Source organism: Zea mays, chromosome 8 (assembly GCF_902167145.1).
Source record: "Zea mays cultivar B73 chromosome 8, Zm-B73-REFERENCE-NAM-5.0, whole genome shotgun sequence".
NCBI classification, from domain to species: domain Eukaryota; kingdom Viridiplantae; phylum Streptophyta; class Magnoliopsida; order Poales; family Poaceae; genus Zea; species Zea mays.
The window spans coordinates 25,986,994-26,005,685 of NC_050103.1; the positions used below are offsets into that span (position 1 = coordinate 25,986,994).

The 18,692-nt window shown below is 42.2% G+C and overlaps 2 protein-coding genes across 3 annotated transcripts; one reads left to right on the plus strand and one right to left on the minus strand.

Annotated features, from left to right (window-relative positions):
* The first annotated feature begins 254 nt into the window (after positions 1-254).
* On the plus strand, positions 255-9,490 carry ZCN14 (protein). Of its 2 annotated transcripts, XM_008655987.4 has the most exons (5): positions 255-929; positions 1,083-1,144; positions 1,643-1,696; positions 8,888-8,928; positions 9,015-9,490. In XM_008655987.4, the coding sequence occupies exons 1-5, from the start codon at positions 735-737 to the stop codon at positions 9,236-9,238; spliced, it is 576 nt and encodes a 191-aa protein (XP_008654209.1). In that variant the 5' UTR covers positions 255-734; the 3' UTR covers positions 9,239-9,490.
* A 485-nt stretch (positions 9,491-9,975) lies between these two features.
* Positions 9,976-16,358, minus strand: LOC100279858 (uncharacterized). Its single transcript, NM_001152811.1, is given in 10 exon segments — positions 9,976-10,471; positions 10,688-10,962; positions 11,137-11,461; positions 11,560-11,804; positions 11,904-12,132; positions 13,142-13,306; positions 13,386-13,712; positions 14,827-14,894; positions 15,239-15,425; positions 16,120-16,358. Coding segments are annotated over 5 exon segments (1,179 nt in total). The 5' UTR covers positions 12,043-12,132; positions 13,142-13,306; positions 13,386-13,712; positions 14,827-14,894; positions 15,239-15,425; positions 16,120-16,358; the 3' UTR covers positions 9,976-10,276.
* Between the last annotated feature and the right edge of the window lie 2,334 nt (positions 16,359-18,692).

Consider the following 18,692-nt stretch of genomic DNA (forward strand, 5'->3'; position numbering starts at 1 on the left):
ATGGGGTGACAACCTCGATACGACATTGGATCTTTTACTGTATTGACACATATGTACTATGTGAATCGTGTAGTATCATGCTACAACAGTATGAATCGTGTTGTATTTAGTGTCGACTTATTTAGCACGACTCATTGGACCATCTATAAGCGGGGGTGGAGAAGAGAATTTGTTTTGACTGATGGGTTATGTATTAAAAAAAATTAGCTGGCTAAAAACTAACAGATACTAGCTACTCCTTACTAATCCTGGGCAGGGCAGGAGGAGGGGCCGGGGGCCCCCTCCCTTTCCTAGACGAGCTAGCAAACAGCGGTCAGCAGCAGGGACAGTCCATTTCCGTCTGACCCGCCCGCGGCCGTTCCCCCACCCCGCCTTTCCTTGCACCCACCCAGCAAGCAGAGCCCACCGGATGGACGGACGCCCCGCGCGCCGGCCGGCCGGTCGATTCCCCCACTCCACTCGCCGCCCGCGGCTGGGCTGCGCTGCGCATCGACGACGGACGACGACACAATCACCCCCACCCCCCGTCCAATCAGCAGCGGACGAGGGACGACCACGGCCCCCCGTCTGCCGCACGCGCGCCCGCTCTGCCAGCTGCTGCTACTACTGCTAAACCTCGCCCACCAGTCGCGTGAGGAAATAGCAACCTGCTGAGCTCGCTCGTTCGCTCGCTCGCCTGCCTTCTTCCCTGGGCAAGCTAGCTAGCTAGGATCGAGGAGGAGCTCTGCCCGGCCATGCAGCGTGGGGATCCGCTGGTGGTGGGCCGCATCATCGGCGACGTGGTGGACCCCTTCGTGCGCCGGGTGCCGCTCCGCGTCGCCTACGCCGCGCGCGAGGTCTCCAACGGCTGCGAGCTCAGGCCCTCCGCCATCGCCGACCAGCCGCGCGTCGAGGTCGGCGGACCCGACATGCGCACCTTCTACACCCTCGTACGTAACAGTCCGTTCACTCGATCTTCTCATTATATTCATCCACTGCATCCCTACTATAGACAGACAGTACATGCGTGCGTGTTGTACACGATTCCAAGCCATCAGCCAGCTTAAACCGCATGCCTGAATCTGACTAATTCTGATCTGCAGGTGATGGTAGATCCTGATGCGCCGAGCCCCAGCGATCCCAACCTCAGGGAGTACCTGCACTGGTAATCTACTACTACTAGTAGCTAGCTAGCCGCATATCCGTTTCCATCCACGTACTAGTCTACAAAACAAACTGCATGCTTCGCTGCTTTGCTTCTCTGCAGCAAGCATGACCTTAGAATAAACGATCTCGGTACATATATAATTATCTATTTATCAGTCTAAGCTATTTTAAATCTTACTACATATTTTTTTGAAATGAACCTATATTCTTAATCGTATATAAAGTAAGCATAATTACATACTCATATACTTTATATGCACTTGCATATTTGATCATACTATTGTAGATAATTTAGTTTGACCATATACTTTATTTATATGTACTACATGGAGACATATATATATATATATATATATATATATATATATATATATATATCATAAATGTACATATATAAGAAACTATTTCTTAAAAATGCAAAATATTTTTCATATATACATACATATATACATTGCATATGGTAACACACGTACTGTCCACTTCCCGTCTCTTTCAGCATGCTACAACACACGTACTGTCAGGATCTTGTCTACATTCTCCACCTCGTACGGTAGGTAGTACTGTGTACTAGCATGATATAAATAAACTAATCCAGAGTCCACCAGCCTCCCTTTCCAGTTCTAGAGATCAATAATATATGCAAGCAAACTACTATTTAGTTGTGAATGACATTAGATATCTACCTGGGCGCATTTGTAGAAACATTATCCCGATTAAGAGTAAAGATGTTACTAACTGCCCTGATCACAGATACAATATCAAATATCTATTCGACTTGTTCTTCGCGCTATATATGTGTAGTTAGTTATTACCTCCATTCTCGAATATTTGTCGCTGGCTAGTTCATTTTTCAACTAAAACGGGACAAATAAAAAAGAACGGATTAGAATGTTAGTTTCTGCAATTTCAAATATTTGTACAGAACTGTGGAAGATATAGACGCATGTTACAACCACATGATCTGATGTATTACTAGCTAGCTTTTAAGGCACACAATAGCAACCATGCCTTTTATTTTCCCAGGCAAATTATTTGAGATGGTAACTCATTCCAGACATCTTTTAGGCTAGTCGTATGCATTAGATTTAGTTAACACCAATACCCATATACCATCTGTGTAGAAAAAATGAAGTAGATAATCTGTAGATGCACCAATATCATAACGTACGTACGTGTCCGCCATCCATAATTCTTTGGAAACATCAAATTCCTAAACCATGAGTAGCCGTATAAGAGCATCACCATATCATATATCTATCTGGTCTCCTATATTAAAAAAATATTACCTCCGTTCTCGAATATTTGTCGCCCGCTAGTTTATTTTTAAACTAAAACGTGACAAATAAAAAAATGGATGGAGTAACATTTTAGAAGAGGGTGTGCATTTTAAAAGAGGAGGCACTACAAAAGATCTTCTATCTTATTTCCTATATCTATAATTTTAAGAGATATATACATTATTTCTCCTAAATAAAAGAAACGACCCTCCCTTATCTATCCCGGCCTAAAGAAATATAGGAAGCGAATTTTAGGAAATCTACTACAATAGTGCCCTCTTAACTCTTATCCTAAATTAATTTTAAGATACTCTTTTAAAATAATGTATTTGAGATGTGATATAAGTGTGTGTGCTTTAGGAACCACATGGGATAGTTAACCTCTATCCTAGTTTTTTAGTTGGGTGGACCTCATCTCACGTTTGGTTAGAGGGATGGGGTCATTCTAGGTTTTATGTTTGGTTCATTGGGAAATAGATGTAGATTGAGAATCTAACACATGGATCCCAAGTGACATTCTCTTTCTCTTCCCTGCTCTACCTTCTTCCCTAATCATGCTCATCATACCCCCATTATGTCACGTGGTTGGAACCCTTGTACCACACCGCCCGATTGCCACAACTCCTACATCGTGCCCTGCATCCATAGTTTTTAAGCTACGCTGCTCATTGTGTCGTCCCTGTTTGCCACAGCCAAATCGCCACCCCTCACTAGCACCAACGGGTGCTCGAGCTTGGCCTACACCACCGGAGTTGGGTCTATGTGCCACCACCACCCCTCATCGATCATCATCGTGCTCACCCTCGAACTCGACCCATCATCGCTTTGCTACGTCCGCACGTGCCCCTGACGTGGGTTCATTAGCTCCACTTGAATCGAATGAATTGGATGAATCCATATCTATGAGGAATATTCTTTTTGCTTAATGAACCCAACCCCCTATCTCTCAAAAATGGGTTTGACCCTACTTGACCTAATGAGACCCTTGAACCAAACACACACTAAGAGATTTGGTGAAGATGCTTTAAACCATTGGTTTAATATTTGTACTCAAGGGAGACTAGTGGATACAATTACTTCATACTCCTACTCGAAACATGAGCAGTTGCCTTGATGGCATCGCACCAAGAAACCTAGCACCACACCTCTTAGAGCTAGTCCCAAGAAAGAATAGGTCGGTTGCCTGTGAGTTCAATGGTGGGAATTGGATCGGGTCTTTGAGAAGCAAGATCACATTGTCGGTTCAAATTGAAGAATTTGTCTCCCTTTGGATTAGACTCCAAGATTTTTATCTTCAACTGTAGGTCTCGAACTCCATTACATGGAAATGGAGCCTTGACAGTGTCTTCATAGTTAATTTAGCCTACAAAGTGCAATCCATCAAATCTTGCAGCCACATCAAATCTAGTCTTGTATGGGAGGTAAGGGTTGACCCAACATGTAAGGTTTGTCCTTGGATTCTTCTACAGGACAAGCTCCTCACTATGAACAATCTTGCCACTAGGGGCTGGCCACACCATCCAAGTCGCTCCCTCTACAATCTTGCCACTAGGGGATGGCCACACCATCCGAGTCGCACCCTCTACAATGGGTCCCTAGAGACTAGGGGTGGGCATTTTAAAACCAAAAACCAAACCCGAACTCGAACCCGAATAAACCAAATTATCGATCTATTTGGGTTTTGAGGTTCAGGTTCGGTTCCTACATGTACTATATTTCGAGGTATTAGTTTGGGTTCGGTTCCTAGCCTTTAAAACCTAAATAGACCGAATAACCCAAAATATAAAAAACTATTAGTATGTGATGATATTATTATGTGATTTATGAACTTATTAGCTAAAAATTATGATGTCATCTTAATGATGGTATATATATCTCTATATGCTATTTTTTATAGTAACATGTTGTAATAATAGTACTTCAAATTAACTATTCATTATATTTATATTTATATATATTAACAAAAGACGCTAGTCTCTACTATTTGATCTATACGGTGGACGAATAGACCGAACCGAAATTGTGTGTCTATTCGGGTTCGATTCCCAAAATTATTTTGAAAATTTTGGTTCTCGTTTTTTAGAACTCGAAATTTTAAAAATCCGAATAGACTGAATCAAATCACCCTAATAGACCAAATGCCCAGCCCTACTAGAGATTGGCCTTCTCTCTATTTCCATTATCGTTTCGCTCGTGTTGTGCAGGATTATATTCTAGCTTGGAAAGGTATGACCCTCTGTGCCTAGGCAGACTTGGCTCACTCCTCTAACATTAAGGACCGGTGGGAAGCAGCGTCATCCCCACTCCCAAAAACCCAAAAGCGTGAGTTCAACGACATTGTGGTATACACTCTATGGAACCTATGGAAGGAGAGAAACCAGAGGATCTTCAAAAATAGCTCTCTAAACCCTATCCGGGTAGCCTTGAGGATCAAAGAGGATGTTTTAAGTTTTAGGGGGGCTATATCTACCTTATAATTGGGTTGTTGCAGCCCCTTAGCAACTACCTGCTCTATGTGGGTCTGCTGGAAATGTTCCTCCCACCGTGTGTGTTAGGCGATGTTGTATCCAGTCCTCGGACCTTGTTTCTTGTTTTCTAAACTCTTTCCCCATTAATGGATATGCAGAGTTCCTGCATTTCATTCAAAACAATATCGAAACATGAGACATGAGTGTATTTTAAACATTGAACTTTATTATCTTTGATCAATAATTGGCCCAATTGTATAAAAAGTTTATAGTACAAAACTTGTAACATTATATTTGTGTACATAAATACATTCTAATGATATATTTGTAGAGAAAATGAATGGTCATAGTGTGCACTCGAAGACTTAAGGAGTCAAAATTGTGCTTTCTATTTTGAGTAGAGGGAGTATGAAGTAGGATAAAAGGTCTCATTTCCTATTCATATATTTTTGGAGAACAAGCCAACGAAATAGATAAGTGTATGCCATAGGGTGGTAAGAGTTATAATATCACATCAAGGAGAAGTAAGCGTAAGACTCCCCACCCTTCCCCTACACATAAGACAGACACACCCAATAACATATTAGATAACATTATCACCACTTGAAAAGGTAAATTATCCCCTAAACAAAATGTAGGCCCAAAATCAAGCATCCTGCTGCAAAAAGTCCCTAGCACCAGTCAAACCTCAAAGATGTGCCTCCTCACTAGCAATAAGTAACAAGTAATATTGGACATTAGTCTAACTGAAGACACAATCTTTCCAACGCTTGCAAGTCATCCAAGAGAACAATTAGTGAATTCAAACCCTTCTTTAGCATCTGGTCCACCAAGGAATCAACCTTAATCTACCTAGGAGGCAATAAATGAACACAACATCCACAAAACTTGGACAAGAATGCTTAGGGATCTACTTGTTAAAACATGTAGAACACATATCTAGTAAAACACACATGAGATGGAAATGTGTTGCATGTTGTCCTCTTCTTGATCACATGAGCATCTCCGACAAGGTGCATCAAAATAGTGTACCAAAAATCAAAATACTACATTTAAAGTGTTTAGAACACTAAAAACAAATTAAACTTCAACAGTTAAGCCCCATATTATATATTTTAAAAAATAATTACATTGTTAGGAAAGAAAAGGTTGAAGATGATGTAGAAAACAAGAATAGGACACTAATCTTGGGTGTAGTGTGTTTGGATCACTTACAGATGTGCCCTATATTTATTGATAAAAAATTGTAAATAGGACATTGGTGTTGTTTTTTATGAGTTAAACCCTATATTTTAAAGTAGTAAATTGTTTTAAGGCACTAGGTATGTTCTAAGTGTGGAATCCCTCTCCACCTAACTAGGTTGTCCTTTTTCAGCATCTATTGTGGATAGCCAACCACAAAAAATAAAATTGACAATTTTTAGAGGCCCAAGGGCAAAGAAAACTGAATCAACGAAGGAGTAACGAGCTGATTTTGTGAAGCACTAACTAGAAGATGACAATTTCGGTCAGTTTCTCGTTCCGAGTGAGTCACCGACAATTCGTCTCGAAAGTCTCTTTACGACTAGTTTGGAAACTTAAATCCCTTCTGGGATTTTCGGGAATTAAGGAGAAAATTAAGCTAATTTCCACCCCTCAAATCCTCAGGAATCTCAGAGGGATTTAAGTTTCCAAACTAGCCATTAGATAGAAGGTCTCGTGTATATATATGTCAAGGTATTTGGACAAAGCACCACTAAAAGAGCACCTTATATATAAATACGCAGGAGAGTTGCATATTAGTATATTAAGAAGAAGAGTAAAGGTTTGGGAACTGATCAAAATACAAGGACACTACTCATGGAGGACGAAAACACAAAAACATAAAGAGACTCATCTATGGCCCAAAAAACGACAGCAACGACCTAGCCGTTAGAGAGTAGGCGCAGGCCACAAGCTAGAGCCCCTTGTATATCCATGAGCCAACTTAAGGGTGTGTTCGAAAGCAAAGTATTTTAAAACTATGATTTTAGAATACTGGTTTTAAAATGTTATGACACAACTATGATATTTTTTTACATCTCTTTAAGCAACACTTATTTGTAGATAAAGTATCTCAAATCATGATATCTAGTATGCATATGTTAGAAGCTAGCTATAAACAAAAGCTTTGGTTTGGAGTGGAGTTTCAAGTACTCTAAAAATACTATAAATATAATACTATAGGAACTACTAAATCATGTTATTTAAAATAGATTTTTTTTACAAAGTAGCTAAACGCCTCTTAGGAAAAAAAACCCATAGTACTTACTCCTTATCATGACACTTCAATGCCGCGCAGGGCTAGAGCCCAATGGAGTCAAAGTTGGACTCCCCAACGAAGCCATATCACTATACTCATTTTCCGTTCATCAACTAGCTAGCTCAAGGACCATTTTTCCAATAGATTTTCGTTTTTCTAAAGAAAATGAGTTCATTTTCTCTTGGCAGAAGTTCACATCTCGATAAAATTTATATTTATGGTTAACTTGGCAACACCATTTTATTTTCAAGGGATTTTTATTTTACTAAGGAAAATTATTTCATTTTCCCTTGCAAAAATAAGAATGCCTTAGAAAAATGGAGTTGTCAAACTAGCCCTTATTTAGTTTTCCATTGTTAATTTACTACCGGAGTAATTTGAGCGATGTGGAGAATTGAACTTTAATGGCATTTAACTGTAATTAGTTAGTACTGTCTCATAAGGAAAATATTTTTCTTTAGAAAAAAGATACTGAAGCAGGCTATATTTCTTCAACAAAAGAAAAGAATAAAACTGAAAGACTGCAAAGCGCTAACATACAATAATGACATAAAGCTGATTGATAGGACAGATTATTAGAAGATCCGTGTGCACACTTGTTTTGGTGTTGACATGCACCACCTAGCTTTAAGTAGCTCCTAGTTAGTTTGATTTTATAACTGTTCAAGGCGAGAATTCAAATATTGTGCCTGTTTGTTTCGGCTTCTGGCAGCTTCTGGCCACCAAAAGCTGCTACAGACCGCCAAACGCTCAGCTTTTCAGCCAGCTTCTATAAAATTCGCTGGGGCAAAAACCATCCAAAATCAACATAAACACATAATCGGTTGAGTCGTTGTAATAGTAGGAATCCGTCACTTTCTAGATCCTGAGCCCTATGAACGACTTTATCTTCCTCCACACGTAATCGTAATGATACTCAGATTCTCCCCACAGCCAGATTCTCCCCACAGCTAGATTTTCAGAAAAGCTGGTCAGAAAAAAGCTGAACCAAACATGCCCATTATCTAATGAATTAATGATGATACGCCGCATCACCTGAAACACAAGAGTTCTTTGAACAGTGGCGACCAATATCTTGGATTCTTCTGCTGTATTTTGTTTCTATAGATTCACCTGCAAATATCATCTTTATCACAATCGTACCTGTAACTCAAATACATCTATAGTTACAAAGTCACCGGCCAGCCTATACACATATGCTGATGTGCAAAACGGCAAGACCTTGCTAGCATTATATTTTGGGGACATACTATAGATTTCCTGGGTCAGTCCAGTTCAATTACAGCAACTTCTCTTAGAATCTTGAACTCGCGATATACCACGCTGACAAACAAACAGATCTTATATACAAGCATGCAAGCAAGCCTCTTGGTCTGTAAGATCACGATCTAACTATAGATAAGATCGTGATTCGTTAAGAGGTCATCTATAAATCTACGTGAGCTAGTGGTGGAAATGTTTAAGTGTTAAATGTAATTAATGATTAGATCATAATCTAACGAACCAGCAACCTCGCTTGCACATAAGACCTCACAGTACTAGTTCGTACGTGACCTTTCATGTATATAGCACACATACATGTACGAGTCTACTATACGTGTTACAGCACATATATATACATCTAACAGATTTCTCGAACCTGAGCCATGATCTGATGATAGCATCCCATATACAAAGATGTGCCAACTCAAAGTCGCTTTGATCTTCTGTTGCAGGCTGGTCACTGATATTCCGGCGACGACTGGAGTATCTTTTGGTATGTACTAGTACACAGTAGGAACCATGAACGAGCTTAACCAAAGTGCTAGCTAATGCCATGCTTTGACATCCATGAACGCGCAGGGACCGAGGTCGTGTGCTACGAGAGCCCACGGCCGGTGCTGGGGATCCACCGGGTCGTGTTTCTGCTCTTCCAGCAGCTCGGCCGGCAGACGGTGTACGCCCCGGGGTGGCGGCAGAACTTCAGCACCCGCGACTTCGCCGAGCTCTACAACCTCGGCTTGCCGGTCGCCGCCGTCTACTTCAACTGCCAGAGGGAGTCCGGAACCGGTGGGAGAAGAATGTGATCTCGACCCGGCCGGGTGGAAATTAATAAGATGACGGGTAATCGGGTATATGTATATATTTATATATATATGTATATGTACGTGTATTTGATCTGGTGGCCTTTGGTTATATTTGGGTGGGGTGTATTTGATATATTATCTGTGGCAGATTGGCGCATTCTCTGGCGCATATTTGATAGCTACATGTATCTATTTATACAGATATAAAGCGAGCAATAATATGCATATGAGAGGGTTCAGCCACATCAGTCATTACTCTCTCCTTTATACTGTGACGATGACTACTTATCTGAATCATCTGATTACAACTACATGCTTGCTTGCTGCTCACTCACTGGTCGAGCTGCTGGATGCAGCCATGCATGCAGAGAAATGAACCCACACATGCCGAGGGAGACGAGCAGCTGCTTCCTCTCGCCATTTAAGGATTGGCCAACATACAGATAAACCATTTGGGGGACAACAAGGGCAAGGATCAAGATGATGGATTGGGGAAGAACACGGGTGTGCCTTCACTTCCCTTTCTTTCTTTCTTTCTTTCTTCTTTGAGAGAGAACGAGAAGAATGCGGGCCGTAGTTGCACTCGAGACCCCGCCCAACGGCCTGCTACGGGCCATTAAATCGAACATTCCACGCGAACGCAACAAAAAAAAAAGGGGGGGACCCAAGTTAGCACACTCCTATAGTCAGAACTGAAATTCCTAGCACTTCATCATCCAACAAAAGAATCAGAGCATTAAGAGCGTAGTACAGATCAACGATTACCAACACCAAGACCATAAGTACTTGCATCCGAGTTATGTACATTCTATACTGTTCTGTTCTCTAAGGTCTGAGTGCACATGAGAGCTATCATGTCCGGCGGCCCGGGTCGTCGTAGCATGCATGGCAGCAACCTTGACGATCATCCTGAAACAGTCCAACTTCAGCTTGCAGCACTATGGCGGTACATTACAGTTGAGCCATACTTCTGATTGGGGGCCAAATAACGGACGAAAAATGAGGAAGCAGCAACCAGGGGTACAAATGCTGAGATTATCATGAAGGGAACTGCGATGGCTCCTCAGCTGGAAGCTTGTCCGCGGGCTTTAGCTCCCAGTTGCGTGGATTGGTGTCCGTCGAATCAGACATGGAAATGTACAGCGCCTTGTTGTGGAACTTGTGAAGTGTTTTCCGGTGGCCGATGCTTACGTAGGTAATGCCGGCAGCTTCAATCTGACTGTATAGATGAGCCTGTGACACAACTAAAGCTAGTCAGAGTTGACATCAAAGTAGGTGCGGGTACACTGGTTCTTGGTCCATGCAAAAAAGGATGTCCTACAGCAACACCAACCCTTTCCTTTTCTTCTACTCTATGATGGGGTGAAAGCATTTGTGCGACTGGGTGGACTATGAATAACAAGCAGGCAAAAAAAAACAAGTATAGCAGTGTAACTAGAGTTCAGTTACCTCGTTTGCTTCATCGAGTGCGCTTGTCGACTCGTCCAGCAGGACCAAAGTGGGTGTAGCAAGTAACAGCCGGGCGAACGCGAGACGCTGCTGCTCCCCCAGCGAAAGAACACTGGCCCAGTCATGGGTAGAGTCCAAGCCGTTGAAACGAGGCAATATGTAACCCAGCTTGACGTCCTCAAGGACTTCGATCAGTTCAGCTGTCGAGGGCACCTCGGATTTGGCACCGACCAGATCTGATGTGGAGACTTCGGACAGAAAAGGAAGAGGATCTGCTGTTCATTTTGAAAGGAAAAAAAGGATTTAGGATAAATGCATATGCATGTTTCAGGAAAACGCTGCCACGAGCACTTTCACACGTACACTTGGTAGTTTTTTTCCCCCTGAACACACTCCAAACAGATTTAAGTAGTTTTGTTCGACATCGTACAACTAACGAGAAGGGCTACCTGAGTTTTTATCATCATTATCTGGTGAGTGTTGAACCTCTTCAGTCCACGTAGGATAGAGCAACTGTTGACGAAGTGTTCCCAGAACCATATACGGCCTTTGTGGGACGAAGAATATGCCATTATCTCTTCTTTGCTTGGAACTTTGCAACGATTCTTCTTCGCCCTTTAAATTCATGCTGGATGGTTTATCAGAACTTGGATTTGGTTTTTGAAGCTGCGTAGAACCTCTCACGTGGTATATGATCTCCCCAGTGCCACTAGTCCAGAGGCCAGCCAAAGCACGTAACAGTGACGTCTTCCCGCTTCCACTAGGTCCCATCACCTAAAGTGAAAAAAAGCATAGCACCTCAGCGATGAGTCAAGCGTACAGAGATAACATTTGTTTTGCCGAATGTGCAAGTAGTTAAAGAAATGGAATACCAGTAGGTGGTCCTTGTCTTTTAGTTCCATAGTGAGGCCAGTAATAAGAACATTTCCACTTCTTGGTGTTAACAATGTCAAGTTACGAATTTCCAGAACCATGCATGGATCAGACTGTGTTAGCGATCCATTAGAACTAGGAACACAAGGACCACTGCTTTTGAAAACAATGTTGATCCCATCAATGCTATCACGTTGAGATGATTGAGAGGACTCGTTTCCATCCAATAGATCATCAAACTCACCTATATTACAAAGAATTTACAGTTAACCACGTTAACGGAGGGGGGATGGAGGCAGGAAGGGAGGAAGGGAGGGAGGGAGGGAGGGAGGGGAGAAGTCACCTAGACGATCGATGACTGCTGAGAATGCACTAATTGACTGAAATTGGAAAACAATGAGAGAGAAATCACTAAGAATATGATTGAAAGCAGACACCGATTGGTTTATTACTCCAAACTCAATTTTCCCTGAGAAGTACATTGGAGCAACAACTGCAGCTGGCAGAATCTGAATTAAATATCGATAACCATTGGTGAAAAACTCCAGATTCCGAGAAGCTATCAGCAATTCCTGGTACATAATAAAATAAAATATATGAACTGGACAACCTGGAAAAATATTTAACAGTAGGAATTTATGGCTAAATATGAAGATACAGAGCAGCTGAATTGTGATAAGTCAGTAGTAGAGCACATAAAGAGCCAGTTACTCTTACAGTAAAAAGAACTCAACCAACATACAAAGAATTATGTGCCGTGTAAATAAGAATAAAAGAGGCACCCAAATTTGAGTTGAAGAGGACTCGAATCTGGGTGGTAGCGATGTAGACCCACACCTCCCCAGGCTCAGTTCCTCACCCAAATTTGAGTTGAAGAGGACTCGAATCTGGGTGGTAGCGATGTAGACCCACACCTCCCCAGGCTCAGTTCCCCACCCAAATTTGAGTTGAAGAGGACTCGAATCTGGGTGGTTGGAGTATATCATGTTCAATTATCTGTGTGCATGTGTGGGCCGGCACCACTGTTGGGCTGCCGGCCCATTAGAGTTAGGGTCCTATGAGTCTATATATTGTACTCCATCTACTATGCAATACATCAAGCACTAGGGTTTCTTACATATCAGAATCAACAACTTGTATTTGATTGTTACAAAAGAAAATTCATTGCCCAAGAGGTATGATTTACATGATTATCAGATCTTGTCGCAGAGAAAACCAGGGTATAGAAATACAAGTGATCTGCTTTACTAATTGCAAACATCACTTGGAGAAAGGAAATGATGAAACATATTTCTGCTAACTAAGAGCTGTTCGCGTATTTGAACATCCCAAGCAAATTACATAATATTTGTTTCTAGGAAGACAAAGGACTGAAAACAAGCAAGTTCTGTTTGTTTTAATTATGGTCAGTTTCCAAGCTTCATACTCTATTCCAACTGCTATTAATATGGCATTATGGCTACCAATCTACCATCACCAAAAGATAACTAGTTTAGCGTGGTTTGCAATGTATTCAAAACTAAAAAAGACAATGAAGGAATAACAAACAAAAGTAGATTACAAAAGTACAAAAATGCTTACACTTAGGTTCTCAAAAGCCCTCCTGAACCGATCCAATAAAAGTTGTAACTCATTTTCCTCACCACCATAAAAAGCAATCGATTCCGCATTTTCTCTAACACGGACAAGTCCGTAACGAAAATCAGCTTCTTTCTTCTCTTGCATGAAATTCAAGTTGACCAAATTCTGTTGAAGCAAGCATAAGCAACTATTGGTTGCGTTGACATAATTCTTTGCAAATTATATATGATTGACAAGTACATACCTTACCAAGGAAGACACTAATAGCAGTACCCCCAAGAGAGTACACAACAAGAACAATAAACAATGGTGGATAGATTCCATAGAGGATGTTGCTGAATGATACCAAGTCCACAGCAGCATTGAAAAGTGTGAGAGAGAATGCAAGTGCCGTTCCAGTGAATGCGCTGAGATCATCATTTATCCTTTGGTCTGGATTGTCAATTATTGATTGAGATTGAATCTTGTAAAAAGTTCTGTTTTTAAAGTAACGCTTCATATAATAACTTGTCATCCAAGATCGCCATCGCAAAGAAAGAGTTTCTCTTGCATAGTCTCTCAAGACAAAGAACTGCATAACAGCGAAAGAAATTTTGATACAATGAGTTGAAAAACAAGAACATTAGGTTTTTACGAACAGAAATAGAAGACACTAGAATATTAAACAAATGAAGTAAGTTTGTCTATTAATAGATGCAAATACAAGCCGTAAAAATTGCCCATAAGAACTGCTAGAAAGCACAGATGAAGTTAAGGATGTGGCAGCTTAGCCATTCAGTGCAGAAATTTAGAACATTCAGTGCTATAGCTTCAGCATAAACATATTATTAAAAAGAGGAGATAAGCAGCTGGATTTCAGGAAAGAAAACCGCAAGCAACTTTTAAAAGGTGTCTTTGGGATGTCTAGGGGGAGAAGTCAAAGCCTTGGATCTGGACAGCCTAGGCAAAGAAGTGGTTTGGATTCTACAAACAGCTTCCATAAAATAGAAACTGCATATTAAGCCAAACCATTGTTAAGGATGCTTATGCATGATAGAGATAGCTCCGGGTTCAATATGAACCACTTGTGTAAACTGTTGATTGCAGAGATCTTTGGCCATGTTCCCTTCGAGATATTAGTACACTATTGTGCTACAGAAAAGCTGAGAAACTTGAGAGAATGGGATTTACCCAAAGAACAATCTTTGGATAGGAGTGATGAGTGCATGAAAATCAGCAATCCACATGTCCAAACCAAGAGTTGGTTATCAGTCCTTGTTAATTTGTTATTGTTAATACTGGTACTGTTATTACGTCCCTCCCCTGAGGCTCTATTGCTGTTGTTGTTGTCGTGTTGGTGTTACAAAATGGTCGCTGGTAGGGAAATGGAATTTTGCAATTTGCATTAAACTTAAAATATTAGTCACATGCTAACACTTCGTTGTGTAGGCCTAGTGCAGTGGTGAGAGCTGTCTCACTGAGTCACCAGTTCACGGGTTCGAAGCAGCCTGTCCACATTTGCGGAGGGAGGGAGAGGCTTGCCCCGGTTTATCCCTTCCCCAAACCCCACTCATGTGGGAGGCTCTGGCACTAGGTCTACCTCTTTTTTTATGCTAACACTACTACTCCTGCCAAGGTAGTACAATAATTGTAATGGGCTAACAGCATCAAGAGCAATACCTACAAAAGAGCAGCAATATGCTCACCGGAATTCCTCCAGCAAAGGCACCCAGATAGTAGAGCAGTTGTGTGGTAAACTTCTCTTGATCCTTATCTTGCAAAAGAAAACACAAAACATGTATAAACAAACAACCGAAGTGGCTATTGTACAACCAATTTAAATAGCACAAATGAACCTTTAGCTATAGGGAGACTTGTTTGTATGGTCCAAATGTCATTATTCTCGCCTCTGGATAAAAGATGACAGAAATCTAACTGAGACAATTATTTTTTTATAATGCATAACCATTTATGTGCTTTAAAGAAACACCTCCTCCCCTTATCCTAAATTAGTATCCTTATCAAATGTGCTGGTTATTCTGTGTTTGTGTATTTATCCAGAACGTCACTACTGAGGTTACAAAAGAATAGCAATTTTAACAGAACACCAAGCTATACCAGCAAGAGCATTGTAGAAGTCACGGCCGAGGAAGTTAAATCCAACACTAATCCCTGTGGTTCCTAATGTGAGAGCAAACACAGCAGCAAGCCTCAGCCTTGCTTGAGTTTTATCCTCTGACCACCAGTAGGGGGCAGCGACTTTCCAAAACCTTGTAGCTAGTGTCTTGAGGTCTGTACCACCTCTCTGCAGACACCAAAAAGGGAAGTTCACATTCATCAGCACTTAGCAAATAGCAACGAACCAGAAGCGACTCCTAACATGAAACAAACCAGAAGTGACATAAGTAATCTATTCCACATCTTCTCCAGGAAAGAGTGATGAGCAATCGCACAGCGGTAAAACATACTCACAAACTAGAATTGCATTTAAACTATGGTAATGTATCTCAGAGCCTGTAAAGTTTGACAATGATCATATCAGTTGAAGCACGGAAAGTCTACGCCACTATAGTTATGCAACCAAATTTGAACTTAAGCTTAATTTTCATTAATGAACAGGCACGAGATTGTGCCAATTTCATTGATGAAGAAGAGTAACTTAGGTTAATTAGGTATGTATCTAGTAAACATCTAAAACTGCAACTTGGTCACCAAATTTATTCTCATCTAGCACACACATCCAGGCTCCAGGCCTCCAGCCTCAGAGCTGACACCAGTCGAACAAGTCCACAGCGAAATCTATCAATGCAGCGGTGCGATACAAGGCAATGTGGCAGTGAGCCAGTGGCACCGCGAACCGAAACCTGGAGACACGGATTCTGAACAGTCCACTGCTACGATGACTAAAAATCGAAGTGAACTAAACAGCGCGAAGGACAAAACCGATGATGCCCAAATGCCCAGAACCGGGTAGAGTGGAGAAGCCAGCGAAGCATCACCTTCTCCTGGGAATCGGGGGCAGCGAGCTCCCCGCCGCCGCCGCCGCCGGCAGCGGCCGGAGGGAGCGCGGCCCTGCGGCGACCGCGCTGGCGCATGGCGGAGACCACGGGCGGAGGAGGGGAAGGGAGCCCGCGGCGCCGCGGCGCCGAGCGGGGAGAGAGGGCGGACGCGAGACGGTGGGGTGGCCGAGACGGCAGCAGCAGCAGAGGCGGTAGTTGCGAAGGCGGCAAGGTGGATGGGAAGCATGTGCGAGCGGGAGTAGATAACCGCATCCTTTTCTTGCCTTGCCTCTACCCACTTTGCTGTTTGGTAGGTTCTGGATTTCTTTTCCTCCCGTGTTTTGCAGTGCAAGGCTCGCGTGGGAGCAATGGCTCCCGCCGCTGCTGAGGAGGGAACCAGGCCAGCGGCAAGCAGGCAGCGGAGGAGGGAACCAGGCGGCGGTTCGGCAGTTCCACCGCGGGAGGCTACGGCTACAGTTGCTTGACCGCTGAAGTAGCTGACGCGTGGGTCCCCGTCAGGGAGGTGGCAGCTACACCACACGCAACCTATCCACTTTCTGCCGCTCGCTCAACGAACACGAACAACGAGTTCTTAGCGGCCACGGCCAGCAATGCCAAACACGGTTTTCGTAGCGAAAAAAAAAATCAATATTTGATTGACACCGAATACGCGCCCCCCTCAATTTAGCAAATTCTAAAATCATAAATTCTTCCTACTTCAATCGCTTCTATGTTCATGATGCTCATTCTTGCTCAAACTACATCCTATAGCTAGCTTGTTCAATCTTGTGTGGCCATGGTGATCCCCACCATCGCAACGCTACTAAAATTTATCTATCACTTGCCAATGATGCGAAGCGATCATGCTCCCATACCCATACTTGAAGTACTCGATTCCACAGAACCAAGAACTAGAATGTCTTTCCACTTTGGAAACTGGTGGATTACGGAGCAATATTTCTAGAAGGTGGCAAAAGAGAGTTAGAGCAAATCTACTGGTAAAACCCTAGGGCCCGAAAACCAAATTCTTGGCCTTTGGCCTCAAAAGATGACAGCTCACAACAAGTCAGCAATAGAGAAAGCCAACTCTGCCATACAAACCAAACCCCTCAACCAGCAAGGTCATAAAACTGAAGCTCATCTTACACATCAGCACCATGATACTCCAACCAAACACGCAGAATTCCGTAGGAAAAGAGTCAATAATAAACTAAGAAAGATTGGGCTATTCAAGGAGATAGAAATACACATTTTTTTCCCCAACAAGCTATCCTTAAAAGAACTTGGAATAATAGAATTACATGTCTCATGTAGTCATGTGCCACAACGCCGGACCAAATTGCTGGAACCTTCCAAGAGTATTTTGCTCTCACCACTCCACCACTCAAGTTTCACGGGATTTCCAGGACCTTAGTTCGAGCTCCAACAACAACCATGACGTACACATCACTAACGACTTAACTGTTCCCTTTCACATAATTAGGAAATCTTCAATACACTAAAAAATGAAAAAGGGATGCAGCTCCGGGTCCTGGTGGACTCAATATATATAGCTTTCTATAGAGCTGCATGGCCTTGGATAGGAGATGAAGTCATTAATTTGATCAATGAAATGCCATTGGAAATAGATAGAATCAAACTGAGTTTTTCTTATTTTCATTTAACCAAAAAAAAATTTGAGCATTCTTACCATCTTATCACAGCAATGGAAGAATATACAAATGGATGACTGCCTACGGCTGCCCTAAATCGCAATTTCTGAACAAAATGGTCCAAACCTTGTGCAGCCCACGAATTGTAAGCTTCTGGTGAGTAATATAAGAAAACGAGAAACTACCGAAAGAATTCCAGGAAAAAAAAATGGCCGGCTTTTGGCTTCTGTAAGGAGTTAGCCTCAGTCCTTGTTTGTTAGATTGGTTTTTACTCTTCTAGCAGCACCCTAGTTCATGTATCCACGGCAGTTAGGAGCTTTGCACAGGCATGGAACCTTGCAGTCTTCGGACTCGTCAGGGTCAAACAGGTAGTTATACCTGCACGTCCAGAAGCAAGCATTAGATGCCATCCAGGGTACGAAATTGCGAAAGCTGTGCTCGTGTCGGAAGAATACTGGCAGGGCTGAGGAACTACGTCAGCTCTTCTCCGGCAGAGACGTCTCTCTTCGCAATAAGAATGATCTGGCTCCTGTCACCACTGACGGTCACGATCCTAGCATAGCAGCTTGGCATACACTGGAAGGGCAAAACGAGAACTCACTTCTCATTTTATCGGGCTGTTATACATATGGCAAGAAGGAAGATGGAAAAACTGAGGTATAGCTGTTTACCGAGTGATTAATCAGGCGCGCTATGTTTCCTTTGCCGGTAGCATCGATGACAACATCTTCACTTATCTTGAACAACTGCACAGCGTAATAGAAGAGTCGATGGAAATTCAGTGTCAGCCTTACATAGGGTCATGCTCTTTCTTGTTACAAGTTGCTTCTGCAGCCTCTTATGTTTTCACCAGAACTCAAGACTTCACGTTTCTATTTTCTTCTATATATATATATATATATATATATATATATATATATA